The sequence below is a fragment of the Gymnodraco acuticeps genome, unplaced genomic scaffold (genome assembly GCF_902827175.1).
Source record: "Gymnodraco acuticeps unplaced genomic scaffold, fGymAcu1.1, whole genome shotgun sequence".
NCBI lineage: Eukaryota > Metazoa > Chordata > Actinopteri > Perciformes > Bathydraconidae > Gymnodraco > Gymnodraco acuticeps.
The window spans coordinates 1400425-1420235 of record NW_022990346.1 but is presented as its reverse complement, the minus strand read 5'-3'; the positions used below and the strand labels follow the sequence as shown (position 1 = coordinate 1420235).

At 40.7% G+C, this 19811-nt stretch overlaps 1 protein-coding gene across 1 annotated transcript in view; it reads left to right on the top strand.

Moving 5' to 3' along the window:
• col7a1 (collagen, type VII, alpha 1) overlaps nucleotides 1–19811 on the top strand; it is a 78691-nt gene that overhangs the window by 31427 nt on the left and 27453 nt on the right. The window contains exons 44-87 of the mRNA XM_034223813.1: nucleotides 547–591; nucleotides 710–745; nucleotides 886–921; nucleotides 1054–1086; nucleotides 1186–1257; nucleotides 1346–1402; nucleotides 1608–1643; nucleotides 1733–1813; nucleotides 3744–3779; nucleotides 3915–3959; nucleotides 4073–4144; nucleotides 4277–4321; nucleotides 4405–4440; nucleotides 4627–4668; nucleotides 4804–4884; nucleotides 5050–5085; nucleotides 5410–5445; nucleotides 5658–5738; nucleotides 5855–5890; nucleotides 6936–7007; nucleotides 7196–7240; nucleotides 7570–7605; nucleotides 7976–8011; nucleotides 8522–8626; nucleotides 8715–8780; nucleotides 9659–9694; nucleotides 9784–9819; nucleotides 9915–9962; nucleotides 10066–10101; nucleotides 11984–12109; nucleotides 12816–13025; nucleotides 13108–13143; nucleotides 13266–13310; nucleotides 13415–13531; nucleotides 13648–13719; nucleotides 13866–13910; nucleotides 14797–14832; nucleotides 16037–16072; nucleotides 16432–16476; nucleotides 16603–16635; nucleotides 16770–16832; nucleotides 16960–16995; nucleotides 17193–17273; nucleotides 17393–17461. Of these exons, the coding sequence (XP_034079704.1) occupies nucleotides 547–591; nucleotides 710–745; nucleotides 886–921; nucleotides 1054–1086; nucleotides 1186–1257; nucleotides 1346–1402; nucleotides 1608–1643; nucleotides 1733–1813; nucleotides 3744–3779; nucleotides 3915–3959; nucleotides 4073–4144; nucleotides 4277–4321; nucleotides 4405–4440; nucleotides 4627–4668; nucleotides 4804–4884; nucleotides 5050–5085; nucleotides 5410–5445; nucleotides 5658–5738; nucleotides 5855–5890; nucleotides 6936–7007; nucleotides 7196–7240; nucleotides 7570–7605; nucleotides 7976–8011; nucleotides 8522–8626; nucleotides 8715–8780; nucleotides 9659–9694; nucleotides 9784–9819; nucleotides 9915–9962; nucleotides 10066–10101; nucleotides 11984–12109; nucleotides 12816–13025; nucleotides 13108–13143; nucleotides 13266–13310; nucleotides 13415–13531; nucleotides 13648–13719; nucleotides 13866–13910; nucleotides 14797–14832; nucleotides 16037–16072; nucleotides 16432–16476; nucleotides 16603–16635; nucleotides 16770–16832; nucleotides 16960–16995; nucleotides 17193–17273; nucleotides 17393–17461 (2508 nt within the window). The remainder of the gene's footprint in view (nucleotides 1–546; nucleotides 592–709; nucleotides 746–885; nucleotides 922–1053; nucleotides 1087–1185; nucleotides 1258–1345; nucleotides 1403–1607; nucleotides 1644–1732; nucleotides 1814–3743; nucleotides 3780–3914; nucleotides 3960–4072; nucleotides 4145–4276; nucleotides 4322–4404; nucleotides 4441–4626; nucleotides 4669–4803; nucleotides 4885–5049; nucleotides 5086–5409; nucleotides 5446–5657; nucleotides 5739–5854; nucleotides 5891–6935; nucleotides 7008–7195; nucleotides 7241–7569; nucleotides 7606–7975; nucleotides 8012–8521; nucleotides 8627–8714; nucleotides 8781–9658; nucleotides 9695–9783; nucleotides 9820–9914; nucleotides 9963–10065; nucleotides 10102–11983; nucleotides 12110–12815; nucleotides 13026–13107; nucleotides 13144–13265; nucleotides 13311–13414; nucleotides 13532–13647; nucleotides 13720–13865; nucleotides 13911–14796; nucleotides 14833–16036; nucleotides 16073–16431; nucleotides 16477–16602; nucleotides 16636–16769; nucleotides 16833–16959; nucleotides 16996–17192; nucleotides 17274–17392; nucleotides 17462–19811) is intronic.

The window sequence follows — 19811 nt, the reverse complement described above, 5'->3', positions numbered from 1 at the left end:
AAAACTCCCAAAAAGTTTTGTGAAGCCGCCATTTTATTATCCTCGCATTAGCATTATTAGCATTAGCATTAGCCCAGCGCAGAAACGCAGAGAGACTAACTTATGGCAACACAAAATAAAACATGGGAGTGGTGGAGATGAGGAGGTGTCGGCGTTCTGGCGATTTACTCGGAAGGCTTCAGTAGAAGCTGCTGGGAGTCCCAGCAGCTTCTACTGAAGCCAGTCCCTAACTCCGGGGACTTCCGGCCGGGGACTTTGGGCGGCAGTATACGCCGTGAAGTGGTTTGCGGCCTGCCAGTAAACCCAAAGCAGAAGAAGAACAAGTGACGTCAGCGGCTTCATTTGCCTAATCCACCCCCAGGGACTTTTTCCAGTGTGAACGCGATCTGTACTTAGTTCATGCGAACTAAAGAGTTCACATGAACTAAGTTCACATGAACCTTTGTGGGAAAAGTACCGCAGTGCGCCTAATGAGTTCACATGTTGAAATCCTTTCCTCTTAGTTCTGTTTTGTCCTGCTATTTCAATAATGTTGTTGTCTTCCAGGGGGACCTCGGGAAGTCGGGCCTCGCAGGAACAACAGGCTTGAGAGTGAGTGACAGACTGCCATGTTGTGTTGGCTAATGGCGTCAGTGTGCCTTTTTGTTTCATATTTCCTGCTTTAAATGCAAAGATGGTTTCATTAATTAATCTTTCCATTTGTCATCAGGGTTTGCCAGGGCCCATTGGAGCCACAGGAGAAAAGGTGAGACTGATCAAATTAATGTATTCATACGAGTAGCAGCAGGTCAATAGGAACGTGATTCGATCACAGGACCTTTAATAATCAGATGTAATGAATTTCCAAGCAATGATGAAAGAACAACTGAACCTGTCTGTTCCCAGGGAAACGATGGTGCACGTGGAGAGCCTGGCAGAAGTGTGAGTGATCAGATAATGCAGAAAAATGACATATAATAATGTATCTGTCCTTTCATATGGAGATTCGCTTAATGTCTATGTCAGTCTTTGTCTGTGATGATGACTCCTTACTGTATAATTCAAATCATGCAGGCTCCAGGTTTGGGAGGAAAGAAAGGGGACCAGGTAAACTATCAAATGTTATACTTTTGAAATCATTTCATCTAAACATGTTGCTGTTCCTCCACTCTGATGGGTTTCCTCTCGTTTTCTGTCGTCAAACAGGGGGACCGAGGCCTGTCTGGATCTGACGGGGAGAGGGGTGATAAAGGAGATTTAGGCCAGAAAGGAGAGAAAGTGAGCAACCAGAAGATGATGATGATGATGCCTAAAATATATGTTTTTTGTCTGTGGTCTGACATTTTTTCCTGTGTTATTTTTTTAGGGGTCTTCAGGCTCAGGAGGCTCTGATGTTGGATCTAAAGGAGAGCCGGGAGAAAGAGTAAGTTCACAGCAGAGGCATCATAACCTCCCTTTTATCAGAGCAACAAATGTTCAAACATCATAATGTTTACGGCTGCTGTGATATATTCCTGACTATAACATCTATTATTTATAAAACATTTCCCTTGTGCCACCTGTCAGTGCAAGTCATGCCTCATAATCACTGAAACTGAAAATACATAAAACATGTGCTCTGCCCGCAGGGACTTGCTGGTCTCAGTGGAAGGCCGGGTGGCAAGGTGAGAGATGTTTTATGTGCGCGTTTTAAGACTTTCTGTTTATTCCTGCTTTATTTGATTGTCAATATGGTCTTTTAACTGATGTTTAGGGAACTCCAGGAGAACCGGGAGAGAATGGGGAGAATGGGCGACCAGGAATCCCCGGAAAAGCTGGCCTTCCCGGGAAAGGGGTGAGAGTGGTGTATGCCACAACCATATCTTAACTGCCAAAAGTAAAACAATTCATTTTCCAACGATAGCTACTGCCACACCTGTTTTTAATATCCTCTTAGAATTCTCTACATGGAGTAGGAATTATGGCTGGGTAGTAGGGGTGTAACGGTTCACAGAAGTCACGGTTCGGTTCGTACCTCGGTTTGGAGGTCACGGTTCGGTACGGTTCGGTACAACAAGAAAAAGCAAAAAAAAGTCCCAAATGCATAATTCCAGGTTTGTTGTTATTTATGATTGAACAGTAGTGCAAGTTTCAGTTTAAAAATAAAGAACTCTTTTTTGAATAATGAACTGTATTAAACAGTTAAAAACAAACCATACACAGTACACTCAGATGGCCATATTATCTATAATGGCTGATGTCAAACAAAAAGGTTTCATCAAGCTGTAAAACTAAAAAGAATGTCTTGAAAATATGACATCATAAATAATAAGAAAGTGTTTCAAGAGCGCAAAGTCGTTGAAAACCATATGCCAAAAGCTTCCGTTATTTATTTTGGTCTCACGGCTTTCATGTCTATTGGTTTATAAAAACAGAGGGGATCAGCTGTTGAACTGCTGTTGTCTTTGGCCGGGCTCCGGTGATTGGCCAATCTGGGTGATGCCTTCTGATATGATTTAGCATGTTTGGCGTGTGTTACCATTAGCATACCGCACCACTGTAGAACAACGGCGACACACCGTCCTCGTCCGATCCACCACTCGCACACTCCATCGTTATTGTAGTCCACAGGGAACCCGAAATGTTCCCACACAGCTGATTTAAAAGAAGCAGGTGGGTTCTAGCTCCTGTGTTATCTGAAATCGCCATACTAACTTTTCTTCTTCTTGTATTTTGTTCGTTTTGTTGTTGTGTTTCTTCTTGTTCTTCATTTGTTGTTTAAGGGTGGCTGGCAAACAGCTTTTAGGCGCAATACCGCCCCCTGGATTATACATAGTGTAGTGGATACTGCCCTGAATGACAGACTTTTTTCCCACTCATAAAAAAAAAGGCGTATTCGTCGTGTGACTGCGTGTGCCGAACCGTGACGTCCGAACCGTGACGGTACGGGACGAATACGGATACCGTTACACCCCTACTGGGTAGTAATTACTTTGAATAGAAGCTATTTTTAAGATTTATTTTAACAAAATATGAGTTATTTTTGCTCTTTAATGTGAGGAGGTACTGCTTTTCTCTGGTTTTATTGCCGTCTTGCCAGGAACATCTTGGAGGCAATATGTTTTTGCATTTTCCCTCTGTCTGTCTGTACATCTATCCCATTCTAATGATCGTGATATCTCAGGAACACTTTGAGGGAATTTCTCAACATTTGGCACAATCATTAAGGATGAACTGATTATAATTTGGTTTTCAGAGAGACAGCTTTTTGGCCACCCCTCGTCAATTCATATTCAAATTATGACAATTTCACACAATTGTCTAATAAGATAAAATGATGAATTGATGATATTTTGGACAGACATGGAACTGCAATCTGACCTTTTGGCTGAGGCATAAAACCACAAAATGCTATTTTAGAAAATGATTGTTAGTTGAAGCAATGATGATCTTATCATTGTATCATGACCTTCTTTTAGGGGTTTCCTTTACATAGTTAAACATGACATTGCATTATTGTTATAACAAAGTCAAGCACTTGCTGTTATTGCATGTTTTTCTCAATGATGTAATCAAAGATCAGATTGCTGCTTTCTTCTTCTTTTTCCACCATGCGTCTCTTGTAATGATGCCATTTAAGAGGTATAAACAATTATTGGTGGGGCATTACATTTGTGTGCTCTATTCACTGACCCTCTACTCAGTTGCTCTTGTGGATTTAGAAATGTACCAGCATTAAGGTTCCCTATGTTAAAATGAACAAACTATTTTTATTCTTTTTAAAGGGAGACAGAGGAGAAAAGGGTGATGAAGGCACACCTGTAAGTATATGTTTTTTGTATTGATGCAAACATCACAACATCCACTCTCTGCATAAAACGTGTGTTTATTCATAAAGATGATTGCTTACAAGTCACCGCAAATGTCTGGTTTGTTTTTAACTTGCTTTTCATCAGGGGGAATCTGGACTTCCGGGGAAGTCGGGCGAAAGAGGACTGAGGGTAGGACAAGTGTCTTTGGCACATTTTAGATTGAAGTTTCCTTGTTAAACTTTAAAACGACCATGGTACATCAAAGGGAAGTTCAGTTGACATGTTGAATTGACCTCCCTCAGGGACTGGCTGGTCAGCCCGGACGACTAGGAGAGAAGGGAGACCTGGGAGACCCTGGAGAGTCAGGACGAAATGTGAGGCACACATTTACGTTTCATCATACAGACAGCTTTTCAATACGCTCTTGTGCTTTTTCACTAAAGCCTTGAGAGAAGAAGCGCTAAGGAAGGTCAGCTGCATATTTATTGATGTGTGTTCGATCATAGGGCAGCCCTGGACCTGCGGGACTGAGAGGAGATAAAGGACAACTGGTTTGTTATTGGCTTTATTTTTTTAATCAATATATATTTGATTTACCATAGGTGAATTTACATATTTCACTCTCTTCTTCAAGGGTCCCCAAGGGCCTCCAGGACCACCAGGAAAAGTGGTGAGTGTATCACACTCTACTGTACTGTATGTGTAAAACACAATGAACCCTAATGATGATTAATCAACATGTGTTTAATTAAAGCAAACTAGAGTTAGTAACTACAGTATGCAGCATCTTCTTACTTTTGATAAAAAACTTCCTTTAAACACAATTCTGATCCTTCATGTTTGGTCTCTTCGACAGGCTGACATCCAGGGCCAGCTGAAAGGAGTGGGAGGAGAAAAGGTGTGAACTTTGTGAAGAGCCATTGGATTACAATTGGGACCCCCCTCCAGTCCAATTTCAGACAAACTGTGCCTAAAAACGCCCCAAATAGTCATGGTTACCTCTAGTTACGACTTACATGTTTGTAATTTCCAGGGGGATGCTGGCGACCCAGGAGAGCACGGCGGCAAAGGTCAAAAAGGCGAAGCGGGGACTCCCGGAGCTGCAGGCCTACGAGTGAGTTTGTCTCATTCTTGCAATTTGTAAATGCTTCCGTGAGCATCTGAGAAGCCCCCGTACAGTATCTGCATCTGGATGCCCACTGACCCCCTTCCATGTTGATTTGCTATGCGTGACTGATGATCCTTTATGACTTCTCTGCTTTCCTTGCTTCCTATAAAGGGCCCTGAGGGACAACGGGGACTTGCAGGCACAAGAGTATGTTTTATTTCTGTCACTTTGTCTCTGCTTCAATCCTCATGAATATACGTATTTAAATATACATCCTTCTTAGTCATCTAATCGGTGGTGTTGGTCTTGTCGTGAAAGATTACCTTAGTTTACCTTACCTTACCTTACCTTAGAAAATTCAGTCATTTTCTATGGTCTATTTTTGCTTCGAGATTCATTTCCTAGAAACTTGTGATTAAATCTCTCTTAAACAAAATGTTTAAAAAGGGGCTTTTGCACATTTCTTTGTGGACATGCTCAGTTCTACAGATTTGTTGAAACAAGCATCATTGTCATTTCTATTCTTTCCAGGGTGATACAGGGGAAAGAGGAGCGCCTGGAGAGAAGGTTTGAAATCAGTGTGGCTGGTCCTCACAATCTCACCTACTGAAGCTACAGGAACACATGTCATTTTATCAATATTGAAAAAAATAAACTGGTCTCAGTTTATTTTTATCTGTGTAGAAGAAAGCACCATGGGCAGAAGTTAAAGTGATACTCAAACTGTTCTGTTGCTGTAAAGTAAATGTGTTTTCAAACCCTACATGTCTTTGTGATAGGGAGAAAGGGGAACTTCCGGGTTAGATGGACGTTCTGGTATAGATGGTAAACTAGGTGCTGCTGGACCCCCTGGTCAGAGGGTACTTCAGTTTATATTATTTTTTCTCTAAAACCATAACAACACATTGTATGTAGAGATTTACTGGGTGGTGAATTAGTGCAGCTAATACAATGTATTGTTCTCTTCATGTTACAGGGTGATGCTGGAAAACAGGGGGATCATGGGAGAGACGTGAGTTCATTGCTTCTGTGTGGTTATAATCTGTATTCCAAGCAATGATATGAAAGGGAATGCTGATAAATGTTTAGTGTTATGCTCACTAAAGTTGTGTGATTGATATGTATTGAGTAAGTCAATAAGATAAAGATAATATATACTTTATTAATCCAAAATTGGGAAGTGTTTTCATGCAGCAGCATGTATAATAAAGTATTGCACATAATTAGAAAATAAACAATGATACAATATAAACATTTACAATTAGAAGATAAAACAGAACTAATGGGGGAAATATAAAAGTTGACTGTGAATATACAAATAAAATATGTAGACTATCTGACTAATAAAACACTATTAAGGGGCTGTATCAAAGCTAACACAATATAACAGTAGGATGTTATTTACATTTAGTAAGCAAGAATGGCTAATTAAATATAAAGTTAAAATGTACAGTGTGAACTTTTAAGTCCAGTTAACAAAAGACAAACTATGGAGCAGTGAGTTCTCCGCCAGCAAGAAGTGATTTAAAAGTAGTTCAAAAGTGTTTACTTTGGAGTTATGATCATATCATCCAAATTCTGTATCGAACAGTGTATTATGTTAAGGAAAATCTGCCCCGAATTGCATAGTATTTGCACTTGACGTGTACATGCTGCAGAGGGCACTGTGGAGGTGTTCAAATTCAGTTTGCACTCTTATGGCCAGTTGCATAAGATGTCTGAAGGTAAAGACGTCTTCATGCCAGTCCAGTTTCACAGGAGACTATAATAAAATATTGACTTTAATAATAATTCTGAAAGTCCTCAACGATGTAACAATTAGTAAAGAGTCTAAATCTTGTTTTAAGGGGCAGACCCATGACTGATCTATTACTGCTGCTGTACATCCATAACTAACCACAGTGGCCATGTTTGCTAAGTACTAAAGTAAACATTTTAAACTCTCTTTAGACTTTCCTCACATTGCTACAGTACAGTCCAAAATGTGAGCAAATATCTATACATTTTGCTCAATGGTCATTTATTCGAAAATGTGCGTTGGCTTTATTATTTACCAGGGTTTAGCAGGATTTAGAGGGGAGCAGGGCCCCCAAGGGCCTGTTGGGCCTTCAGGCGCTGCAGGGATACCTGTAAGTACACACACACACACACACACACACACACACACACACACACACACACACACACACACACACACACACACACACACACACACACACACACACCGTTAATACCTGTATATACATATCTCTTACATTTTTTGTTTGACCACATTTACTTTGGTTTTATTGTCCTGATTGTTGTTGTTATATTTCAGGGCAAAGCAGGTGCAGATGGCAAACCTGGTTCTGCTGGCAAAATGGTAACTCTTTACAAAAACTGTTATTTTATAATACTGGAGGTTAGCTAACAGTGAATGGGATTGGAAAGAAAGAGCATTTTTCCATGAAATTCCATGCCCTCCTTTATTTTGATCTCTCAGAATATATCTCCATCATTCTCTTATTTGGTAATGGCCTTGTAAATAAAGGACTGAAGGAATATATATTTTGGGGTCTGCTGCATAATGCAAGTCTTAATTAACTCTCTGAACCAACGGCACAGAATTATCTGAGTGCTCCAGCAGCAGAGCGACCATTACTCAGTTTGTTTGTTTGTTTGAACGAGTCTCTAATGCATTTTGACCTACAGGGCGAGGATGGTGTCCCCGGTGAAGATGGCAGAAAGGTTTGTAGTTGTTTGTCCATTTATATGCACATCTAAAATGTAGAGGGTAGGGTTTAGTCAAGTAGGGTTTTGTGAGTGTTTTGAATAAAAAAGTTGATGCCCAACATGTTTTTGACAAATGTATTTGACACATCTATAACCTCCTCCGATATCCTCGTCTAAATGTCTTTATAGTATGTTAAAGTAAAGGATATTTGAATATTTTGAAGAACACCTCATGTAAATCACTTAATAAAATGTACTGAATATGAAATAAAAAATACTTCAGATAGGAAAACTTAGTGTCTGTTTTAGGAAAATGTTTATAAAGATTGTGCTTATTATGTCTTTATTTATTTATATATCTGACTCTGCTGTCTTTATTCTGTAGGGTGATAATGGAGAACTGGGAGCAGCTGGAAGAGATGTCAGTTGTTGCCAAGTCTTCTTTATATAACTATCTCTTTGTGTTTTGTTGTCAGTTTGTGTCTACACTGTATCCTGCCCTGTCTCACACCCTGCTTCCTGTATCGATCCTTGACTTTATTGTATTACATGTCAGCTTCCCTCCTTTCTTTAATACTCATCAATTTCCCTCTCAAGTGGGTATTTATCAACAGTAGTTTGTTCTGACATTGACATTACCATCGCACTCTCACTCACTGCTGAATCAATAGCCGCTATATAACTTCACTAGCTTCTAATGATCAAGCCGAGCCTTTGAGAGGGAGCCACTTCTGAGAGGAATCCAGAGAGGCGCCAAATGTCAGAGTTCTGTTTTCATGTGCAAATCCACATTAATTATCTCTAGAACATCAGTGGAGGGGTGGCAGCGTCCACCTGCTTTGATTTTATAGTTCAGCCTTTTACGATAGGACAGGAGGAAGTAAGCCTGCATAGAAAGAGTCTCAGTTGTGTAATCACGTGTGTTTTCCAGGGCCGGGACGGAACAAAAGGAGACCGGGGCCTTGCTGGGGCGTCTGGACCCTCTGGCCCTTCGGGGGCTCCTGGCGTACCTGGCGGCATTGGTCCTCCCGGACAGGTGCTACTGTCTGAGGCACATTTAAAATACATTATGATTTGGAGTGTTAGTGTATTATCTTTACTAAACTACTGTCACTGTCTGTCAGGTGGTGTATGTCAAAGGAGTTGCAGCCTCACCGATCCCAGGCCCACAGGGGCCCCCAGGAACCCCTGTGAGTATACATGACTTTGTAGCATTCTAACATGGTTGTTAATTATATTATTTAATTGCATATTACATTTGCTGTTTTTCCTAATGCGCGAGTGTGTGAAAAATGATACGGTCTTTCCAGGGCTGATTTGTATTAGCAGAAGATAAAATGATTATACACAGAAACAAATTCTCAGCTTCTAATTATGCCTTCAAATGAATTTGTTGTTTTTTTTGCAATTAGTAATCTTTACAGAAGCAGGAGCTAGGAACGTCTATCTGAGGGTTTCCAAAACGTTTCCATGCCAATACCCCCCAAATAGCATTAGCTAATGGCCCTTTTTGCAACAGTTTTTAAAAAGCCATTGACATTTTGATTTGTTTTCTTACTTCTATCTATCCAATAATATTAATAATAATAATAATAATAATAATAATTGTGTTTCAAACCTTTAATCATTGTAATACATCTATTTTCAGGAAGCATTGCTTGTCCTTTTAACAAGCTAATGTTAGCTAGCTACAGTTCAGGAGCAGACTGTTACAGGTCAACACTGACAAAAAATAGGCACGGCAAATACAATTTTGATGTTATGCTATTTTAAATTATATTTAATAATAATACACATTATAATAACACTTTTATTTTGTTATGTTTTTGTATATTTTCTTCATCTAACCTCCAATTGGCGGAGGCCGCCTGGCGGCCCCTACTTTATGAATCTCTACTCCTGCTGATATCTAGCTCCATGTGGTCATGTTGTCCCCAGCAGCATCGATTGCCCACATGTAGCTGCAGAGATGTGTGTTTTTATATACATCAGTCCCAGTTTGCTTCCGCAGCCCTCCCGCAGTCTTATCTCTTGATGTTCTTATCATTGTCCTTGCTCTATCCTTCAGGGCATACCTGGGATCCCCGGAGCTGTGGGAGGCAGAGTAAGTCCTACTTCTCTGTATTGGTTGCTTTTAGATTAAAAACCACTTAGACATGTTTTTTTCTTACCATTTAACTTTTTTTGTTCCAGGGGGATAGAGGTCCATCTGGCCTCAAAGGTGATGCTGTAAGTTAAACGTCCATCCCTACTGCATTGGAAGTATGACATGAGTGATGTTTTATGCGTTTTATGTTGACACCTTGATGTTTTTTTATTGGCAGGGCGACCCAGGAGAGGACGGGGCACCGGGTAAACCAGGGACAACAGTGGTAGGACACCAGCACATCACCTGCCATGACTGGGACTTTTGGAATCATTTATTTTAGATATTTGTCCTCTCTGATGACTGATTTTGTGTATTTCTCTTGACAGGATGTACAGAGGGCTCTGTCCAGCCTTGGGATTCAGGTATATAGACTGTCACTCAATTAGGATTTGAAATAAAATTATTCTCTAATATTTTTGTTTGTCAAGCCTCTAAAGCAGAGGAACAAAACCTTTTATAGTCAGTATTACATACGTTAAGGAGCTACATATTAATTCCATAGATACATTTTTACATTTGAGGTTGTTGCTTGATGATTCCTTTTGAGATGGAAATGTCTGTAGTGTTGATGAAGAGTAATGGCTTCACACTGACTCCAAAGCACAACATTTGTTTTTGATGGATCATTTTGACTGTTACTCTTTTTTATCACTACCTTACCTTCATCAGAATTATTTCATTATTTGTATGCAGCTGTATACAACTACTTCCCCCAACCATTTTTACCTGCTCTTAATGCTTTTTCAATGCTCTTGGTTAATATTCAGATGTGTGTAGTGGTCATATTTCAAATGTAAAAATGCATTTGTGTTGTGGAGTTAATTTGAAAATACATTGCCAAGCTGTAGATTTCTTTAAGACAGTAAGACACATTTTAATGGATATACGGATTCATATTTTTAGCTTCTTCGTGCTAATTATGTTGTCCTAAAACTTTAGCAAGGACTTATTATTTGTTCATTTGTTCTTGCATGTGTCATTGTGGCATTTACAACGTCCGGATGTATTTACAGTATTACTTGTCAATTAGTTTAAAAATAAAAATGTCAGAGTTGCTTTGCTCGAATATAGGATTGGCATTATATTAAAAAACAACAGCGAAAAAACGCTTTAAAGGTCCCATAATATGGCCATTTCTACTGATCATAATTCCATTGTTGAGGTCTACTAGAATAGATTTACATTGTTCAATGTTCCAAAATCACATTGGTTTCTCATACAGCATCTCTCTGTATAGTATGTGTATTCACTCTCTGTCCTAAACGGCTTGTTGGAGCTCCTGCCCCCCCCTCCCTATGAGCCCACTGTGCTCTGATTGGTCAGCTCGCCCACTCTGTTCTGATGAGTCCACCACCGTTACAGCGGAACATCAGTGATTATGTTTTACAATGGCGTTTGTTAGCAACCAGAAAATGACACCAGTAATGACAAACAGATGAGAATGCTGCGTGGGGTCTGGGTGCCGTGTTGGCGGGACGTTGCGGGGCTCGCTGCTCCGCCCTTTGAGGCTCGAGGAGCGGACAGTGTGAGCTGGATTACTGGTGTCGTTTCCTGGTTGCTGCGTGGGGTCTGCGAGACAGCGAGACACAGCGGAACTCAGCCTGAGCACTCACAGCCAGTGTGTGTGTGTGTGTGTGTGTGTGTGTGTGTGTGTGTGTGTGGTGTGTGTGTGTGTGTGTGTGTGTGTGTCTGCGTGTGCGTGCGAAGCTCTGCGGAGATTAAAAATGGAAAAGGAAAAATCTCCAACGAGGCATTCTGGGGAAGCATAGACAGGTCTTTTCTGTGTTAGAGTTTTACTCGCTACACGGTGTACTTTCGGGTTTGTGACTTTGCAGACCGTTTACATAACACACAAGGGGACGGGTAATAAACGGAAAAGCATGGCATGGGACCTTTAAGTAGTAAAAGCCACAGCAATATGTTGGGCTTGTTGTGATAATGACATGTAGACCAAGGTTTATGACTGCATTGTCACTTCTTAGATTGAATGTCACTCTGAAGTTTGCTTACCTTATTAAGTATTCCTGCAGTTAAAAAAACATGTCTCAATCCCTCACAGCAAAACCAGAGTTTGTGCTTTTTCATTTTCAAAATTATCACTAGACCCTGCTTATTTTGGAATCCAAGTTATTATTATAAATCTGAATGACTTATAATGAGGTCTCAAGCATTTCCCAGACACTCACATGTGGCTGAAAGTTACGAGGCTCTCCTCAACCATTTCTCTTTCTCCCCTCGCCACAGGTGTCTGATCTAAAGGTGGTTGTGGACAGAAAGGACACACCGCTCGCTCCTACAGTGCAGAAGGCAGCTAAGGGTGACAAAGGTGACGGTGGTGAACCTGGACTGAGAGGACCCTCTGGTGCAGATGTGAGTATTGTTAGGGAATAATTTGCTTAGGTATTCAACCTTTGACACAGTTCATAATTTTCTCCTCTCACTGTCTCCTTTCCCATGGCATAGGTCTACGGCCTTGGGTATTGCTGCTATCTCTCTTAAGGAGGGGCAGCTTGGGTGCATTGTTGTTGCCAGTCTATGACAGAGCACAAGCCGCCATGAGGAAGTTTACTGTTCAGGGACGAAGGTTCCCTGGCGCGCATTCTTTTCTATGGACGAGAGCTCTAGTTAGATTCAGGGTCCATATTTGTTTAGTCTCACTGATGAAGAATATTGATTATTACACTCCGAACTAGATAAAACCTCGAGCTACAGAAAGAGTTCTTCAGAATTGGTTTGGCAACCGCTGTGTCAACTCGTGACACAGCACCTGTCTTGTCAACTCTCCGGCCGAAACTCCAAATAAACCATCAGTGTTTGACATCAAAGCTCCTGCTCATCCCGTGTCTCCTTCATGAGTCGGTGACTCCCACTGCATTGCTACACAGAAGTTTCCCCCACAAGTATGACTAAGGTCTTTTTTTAACACAAAAACTTGATGAAGACTCTCAGTAAGATCACTGCGTGTCCAGATGGTGCACACTGTCCTGATGTCTAATAACATGTTCTGGCACACCTGTGTTAACTGTGTTTAAAATGTAGATTTGTTTACCTTTTTCCATTTCCTGCTGTGCATCAGGGTTCCCGTGGTTTCCAAGGAGAGAGAGGATCAAAAGGGGATCAAGGGGAGCGAGGAATCGTGGGAAATCCTGGGCCTCCAGGGAGAGCCATCGGAGAGCGAGGTCCACAGGGACCCTCAGGACCCGCTGGAGAGTCGGGCAAACCAGGGATACCGGGGGTTCCTGGGCGGGCTGGAGAACTGGGGGAGGCTGGAAGACCTGGAGATAAGGTGAGTTCAGGACAGGTGGGTTAAAAAATAGAAGATATTTTCATTACCACATCCTCCTGCTGACATGATATTTGTATTTCAGGGGGACAGAGCAGAGAAAGGGGACAAAGGAGAATCTGTAAGTGTTTGACATTGTTTTAGTGGAACTCTACATCAACATTGTAAGAACAAATTAATGTTTCTTTATATACAATATGTAAGCAAGTCAGCACTGAAATCAGAATTTGTTCTGTTTCTCAGGGTAAAATTGGGCTCACAGGATTAGCCGGCCCAGCAGGTCAAAAGGTAAACTTCTTCTCATCCTTTTTATCGATGCAGTCGATCACTATGGAGATTGCACGTTATATCAATGTTAGATACACATTTGTTTGTTGGTGTGTGTACTTTAGGGAGCATCTTCTGAGTCAGTACTGGTAGGACCTCCCGGGGCCAGAGGCCCTCCAGGGGTTGTAGGACACAAGGGAGAACCTGGTGCTGCAGGACTGCCAGGACCTCAAGGAGAACGAGTACGATTTTCATATGATTCATATAAACACACTAACAGATAATGGAAAATCTCACGTCTTGCACCGTTGATTGTTTTCTATATGCTAATGAGCTACATATATGTTGTGTCTTAAAGGGCTTTGTGGGATCTCGTGGAGATAAAGGAGACAGAGGACAGTCTGGAGATAACGGACGTGACGGCTCACAGGTAGATGGCTCTACTGATAGAATGGAATCTAGATTGGAATATTCTAATAATCAAGATCCTATTTTGATTTAACTGTTGCTACTAATGCTATGATAACAAAATATTCCATATATTAATAAGAAGCAATCTGTGTTTTGCTATTTCAGGGAACACCAGGAGAACCAGGAAAACCTGGTCAGGATGGGAAACCGGTAAGTGTGAAGCTCTTGATGTGAACTAATTCATAATTTTGAAGATGAAGTTGACAATATTGTGCCTTTTCCTTTTTATTATTATTATTATTATTATTATTCATGTTATATTATTGGCTTTGATGGTTAAGAAATATGTGTACTATGTATTCATATTTATTTCGGCAGTTTAGATAAGTGTGTTTCTTTCTTATGAGAATAACAATACATAGTTAGTTATATATAGTGAATAATATACTAATTATATTCCTGCTTATTATGTATTTTATGTCGTTTATAGTATTGCTATACATAAATATATGAATGAACTAATGCACTCAGCTTTGTAAGAAATTAAACCAGCAGGGTTCCAGTTAACATCCGAGGACACGCTAAGTTGTTATCATTCTCCTTACCATTTTATTTACAGTGACCATTCAAATCCCATACACAAATGGTGTTCTCTATAACATAATGTCTGCTCGGGTGCAGGAATAAATGAAAATAAAGGAGAGGCAAGGTTTTAAGCACTTCCTCACACTCTTTGTTTTCCTTCCCTCCATGTCGGAGCAGGGCCCAACAAGGCCTACTGGGCCTCAAGGTCTACCAGTGAGTAACCAGTACCCAGCAAAGAGACCTCCTCTTAGGCTTGGTCTTCACAGCAAACCCCTGGGTTGGCTTATGGAGCTCTTTTCCCCTCTTGGGCCGAGTCTTCATAGATCTTAGAGAGTAACCTTTTGCAGCTGGGCAGCTAACACCTCCCTCTTCCCTACTCTCTCTCCTCATATGTTTCTTATCTCTCTCCATTCTCCATTTCCTTTTTTGTGTTGTTTGTCTCCCCTCTTCCATCCCACCTGTCCCCCCACCCTCCTGTCACCCATCTTCCTCTATCTTCCATCCTCTCCAGGGCATGCCTGGGTTCCCAGGAGTTCTAGGCAGACCGGTAGGTTTCCTGCTGCTGGCTGTCATGCTTGAGCTCTGGGGAGGGAGAGCTGGGAAAATGTTTATCTGTGTGGGGAATGCACCAAGGCTTTAGAGATACCTACAGTATGTGCTTTAGCTTAGACAGGAAGTAGATGCTTTTGCATTAAACAACAGGAGACAAATCATCAGGATGCACACATTGTCATGTACCTTCAAGGCCAATTTGACCCTTTTTTAAACTATTTGTATTGGAAATATACTTTTGGGAGCTGCAGTCTGGGATAAGATTCAGACCTTAATCAGTTTCTCATTACATATTAATCAAGACCACCTGTCCCAAAAGAATCTGAGCCAATCTCACACATTTTAAACTTGTGAAACACCACATATTTGTAGGAAAAGATGAAAAGAAGTCGGCTGACGCCCTGAGCTGACGCTCTCACCACGATCCAGTGTACAGCAGTAGAGATTAATACGAAATTAGGATTTTGCTCGTAGAATTACTATGTTTTCAATTCGCTTGAGTCTGCTTATCGTGCATACAGCTGTTCCTGCTGCTGTCTGTTGTGCTTATCTCTCGCACGGCACTGATTTTTCAGAGCTTACCATATGAGTGTCTATCTGTTGACATTGTTGATCCTCTGTGTTTGTGTTGTCGTACCTGTTATGAGTCAGTCAGATGTTTATGTGTTTGTTTATTTGTGTCTCCTAGAGAGATGCTTGTGAGAATCAGTGTCTTTATATTACTTATGTAAACTACATGTTGTTTAATATTGAGCAAGAAGAATACAACTTGTGTGCTACATCTTTAGAAACATATTTATGCATAAATATGTTGCAATGAGTAATAGTTTGACATTTTGGGAAATACAGTTATTCTCTTTCTTTCATAGAGTTAGATGGGAGGGTCCTGTCGTACATGTTCCTTTTACAAATTGCTTATCAACATGTTGTCATATAGGACTTTTTTTACCAACTGGGTGCAGTGGCTACCTGGAGTGTCGTCATGACAGTGGGGTTACCAAGAAATCAGGGCAGACTCCAGGAAGCCATATGTATTTAACACGAGTGATATCAATCTTCTCGTCTGGCTCTCTTCAGGAAAGCATACAAGGTTTTCCAAGATGTCAAAATATTCCTTTAAAATGTGGCATGTGTGCAGGTTTGTGAGTAATTGAAGGATGCAATCTACTGCATGTGACTTGTACTGTATTTGCTTTTAGGGAAACCCAGGAGAGCCTGGCATGAGGGGGCCAACTGTAAGTATTGCACATACAACAGCATGGGTACAAATACATGATGTTAGTCGAATAATCGATTAGTTGCTTAAGAAAAATAATTGCTATTGCTAACTATGTTGATAACAAGTTATTTTCTTAGCCTCTCAAATATAGAGATTTCCTGCTTTTAAAAAAAATCTAATTCAACTTAATATATTTGGGCTTTTGGACTGCCAAAACAAGACCTCACCTTGAACTTTGACCAACTGGGATCAATATTTCGTTTTATTTTTATATTTCATAGACCAAGCGATTGATACACAGTGAACATAATCCTTAGTCTCTGCCCTACACGTAACAGCAGCAGTTTAAATATTTGTGGTCTGTGTTTTGATCAGGGCCCCATGGGTCCCAATGGCCTTCCAGGTCCATCAGGTGTGAAGGTGAGTTAGCTATATCTTGCTGTGCTAGGTGTGACGACATCTATGCTTCTTTTAATTTAATTAACAATTCTTATAATGTTTTTGTTTGTTACTTTCAAAGTCATAACAAGTTTGTTTCTTTCACAGGGCAATCAAGGAGAGCCAGGCGTTGGTGTCAAGGTAAAATAACTTCACTTCTCTACTTGTCTTACTAAAATCTTTGAGATTTAGGTTGATTTGCCCTAATCAAATTCCAGTTGAGATGGTGAAGCTTTAGATGTGCAGTGTGTGACTTATTGCGTTGCTCTCTGCAGGGTCCTCCGGGGGCCCAGGGGAGCACAGGGCTGCCAGGACCAGCAGGCCCCCCCGGAACTGTGGTGAGTGTCGCCACCTCTTATCTTCAGGGAAAAACTGCCCTCATGTTTCTCATGAAATTCATCAAACATCTGATTACGTGTATCTTATTATGTTCCTTCTTACTATTGTATTTATTTCTCTCTGCAGGGTCCTCAGGGCGCCCCAGGACTGTCAGGGCAGGTGGTGAGTATGCGAACCTGAGCTGGCTGCCATTCTACGACCATTTTCTTGGTTTCCTGCTTGTTTTGAACATGTGTTATCATACCTCACTAATATGAAAAAACAATAGTATTGATATTAATTGATCATTTGTGGTGTTCTAGATAAATTAGACATACATTACAATCAAACATACTGACGTTTGTGTTTTTTTTTTTTAGGGTGAAGCTGGTAAACCAGGAGTCCCTGGAAGAGATGGGGTGCCTGGGAAAGAAGGAACACATGGATTACCTGGGAAGCAGGTGTGTGTGTGTGTCAGTGTTTGTGTTCATGTCATCTACTGTGTTTGACAGTGTTTAGTGTGCACTGAGCGGTTTTCATCAGGTCTCCTCGTGACATCATTGTGTAATTTGCTTCTCAGGGCATTGCTGGACCTCCAGGCTTGGGCGGCTTAAAGGGGGAGCAGGGAGACAGCGGTCCTCCAGGGAAGGTGAGAACATGCTGTTTCTACCCATCAGCCTCTGGCTCAGCAGACAGTCAAGGAAATTGTATTTGATGTTGCTTTTATTGGATGTGAAGAAAAAAAACATCTCTGTAAAGCTAACAGTGGCTTACTGCAAGACTTTTCATCTGAGGCCTATTCTGAGTCAGAGGTCGTGCTGCTGCTGCTGTTTGTCCAACTGGGGCAGCCTGTATCCCTGTAATCTTTACTCTTCTTTATGTACAGGGGGGTATACTACGAAGCAGGATTTTCGCTTAGCCGGCTAAATTCAGGGAAAACTCCGGCTTTCCGGTCCTACGAAGCTGGTTCTCTTTTTAGCAGGCTAGATCTCCATGGTAACTTATGCTTAGCGGCTAACCTGGTCGGGACCAGGTTAGGTTGCAGGCTAAGAGCTCAACTCAGTAAAAGCACTGCCTGCTGACCAATCAGAGCTCAGTGTGCGGAGTTTAAAGCGATCAAGTCATATTACAGGAGAAAGGAAATACAGAAAAGCTGCCATTGCAGGAAAGACGGCCGGCAAAAATCACCGACTGTGTGAACGTGAACATTAATAGAATATCCCCTCCCATCTTCAGAGCAATCTGAATATTATAACATTAGCGTTAAGAAAGCTTACTTAAATATCTGCCACAACATAAGTAACCGGATCAGAGTAACATTAAGTAGCCTAGCCTACAGTCCGCGGCATATCACTTCATAATGTATCATATATTTTCTTATCTGAGTCAGCTGAGCCGTATCTGGCCGTGCAACACTCACAGTGTCACATACTGTATGCAGAAGTATTATTTTAAGCAACACATTAAGTTGACGAAACATTCGAGACAAATATAATTAAAGTCAAATCATGTTTTAGACGGGGCAGTGATATCATAAACCTGTTAATGTACGCATTCAAACACTTTTTCTTTTGCCAGCTGTATTCAAGACTATGTGGCTTTTATCCTGGATAAAGTGTTTAAGTCATGGATGTTTAAAGTTTAACTTCTTCATTTTTGACTAGTATTAAAGTTCACTTTTCATTCAGGAAGTATGACCCTGCGCTGTCAGTGCGCTTGTCCATGTTTGTGATTGGTTGAATGCTCCAAATACCACCCCTTTCATGTGAACGCGCACCTAACTAGATCGGACACGGCTGGCTTGAGCGATCCACTTGATAACCTGTGTCGTAGTACCGTTTAGCGAGAGCGCGTATGTTTTGGATTAGGCCAACCGGCCAACTCAAACATATCCAGGTTAGGTTGAACCAGCTTCGTAGTATAGGCCCCTGGAGTCGGTTTTATGTGGCTGCTAGCTGTGTGATATTGTAACGCTCTGTATTGTCTGAGCACACTCTAAAAACAAATGCCTTGGCTCAACAAAGAAAATCAACGCAACAGTTTGCATCGATGTTTATTGAGTTAAGACAACTTCTAATGAAATTGTCTTAAAGCAACAAAGTTATTTGAGTTAGGGGAGAAGGCTTTTCCTCTACAATCAGAGGTGTTTTTTTTAAATTACCACTTACTTAATAATTGGTAGCATAAACACAAGTTTTGAAGTTGATTACTCAAAAGATTAAGTTGTTCCGACTTGTTTTACCGCATGATTTAAAAGGAATTTTAAGTTGTATGTACTTAATTACCCTCATTCGAGATACAAGTTTTTAAGTTGATTACTCCAAAAATTAAGTTGTTCCAACTTGTTTTACCACATGATTTAAAAGGAATTTTAAGTTGTATGTACTTAATTACCATCATTGTGAACACACGTTTTTAAGTTGACAACCATTTATAAATTAAGTTGCTCCAAATATATTATATTCAATAGTCCTTTTTCTTAGCTTTTTCATGTTTTTGCGTTTAAAGAAATAAATTAATTGATTCCACAACAAAAATATTAGGCAATTCACTTTTTATTTTGAACTGCAGTTGTTTATTTCAACACATGATGTTTCAATCAGGAGAGACTTCATTTTGTTTGAACATTTATTGGCACATGCCATACAGTATGATAAGGTGCATGAACACCTGAAATCACAGCTGACTGCAGGAGAGAGGAGAACCATTTTATAGTTTGGCTGCAGCACGTTGATTGGCTGCTGGAGAATGAGGTGAAATGTAATAGGTTAAAGAGAACGCCTGTGATGAGCTGATTATATGCAGCTGCGGAGTGAATGTATATTCACCCAGTCTTCCTGAAAGAACTTGCGCTGAGCTTCATTTAAATCTTGAAAAAAAAGATAAATAACACAAATTTAAATTGCCCCACAAATAATAAATAAACACATTAGCCATATTACCATGGGACATGGGGACACAGCAAATACATGCTGCCATCACATCGAAGTTAGAGGCCT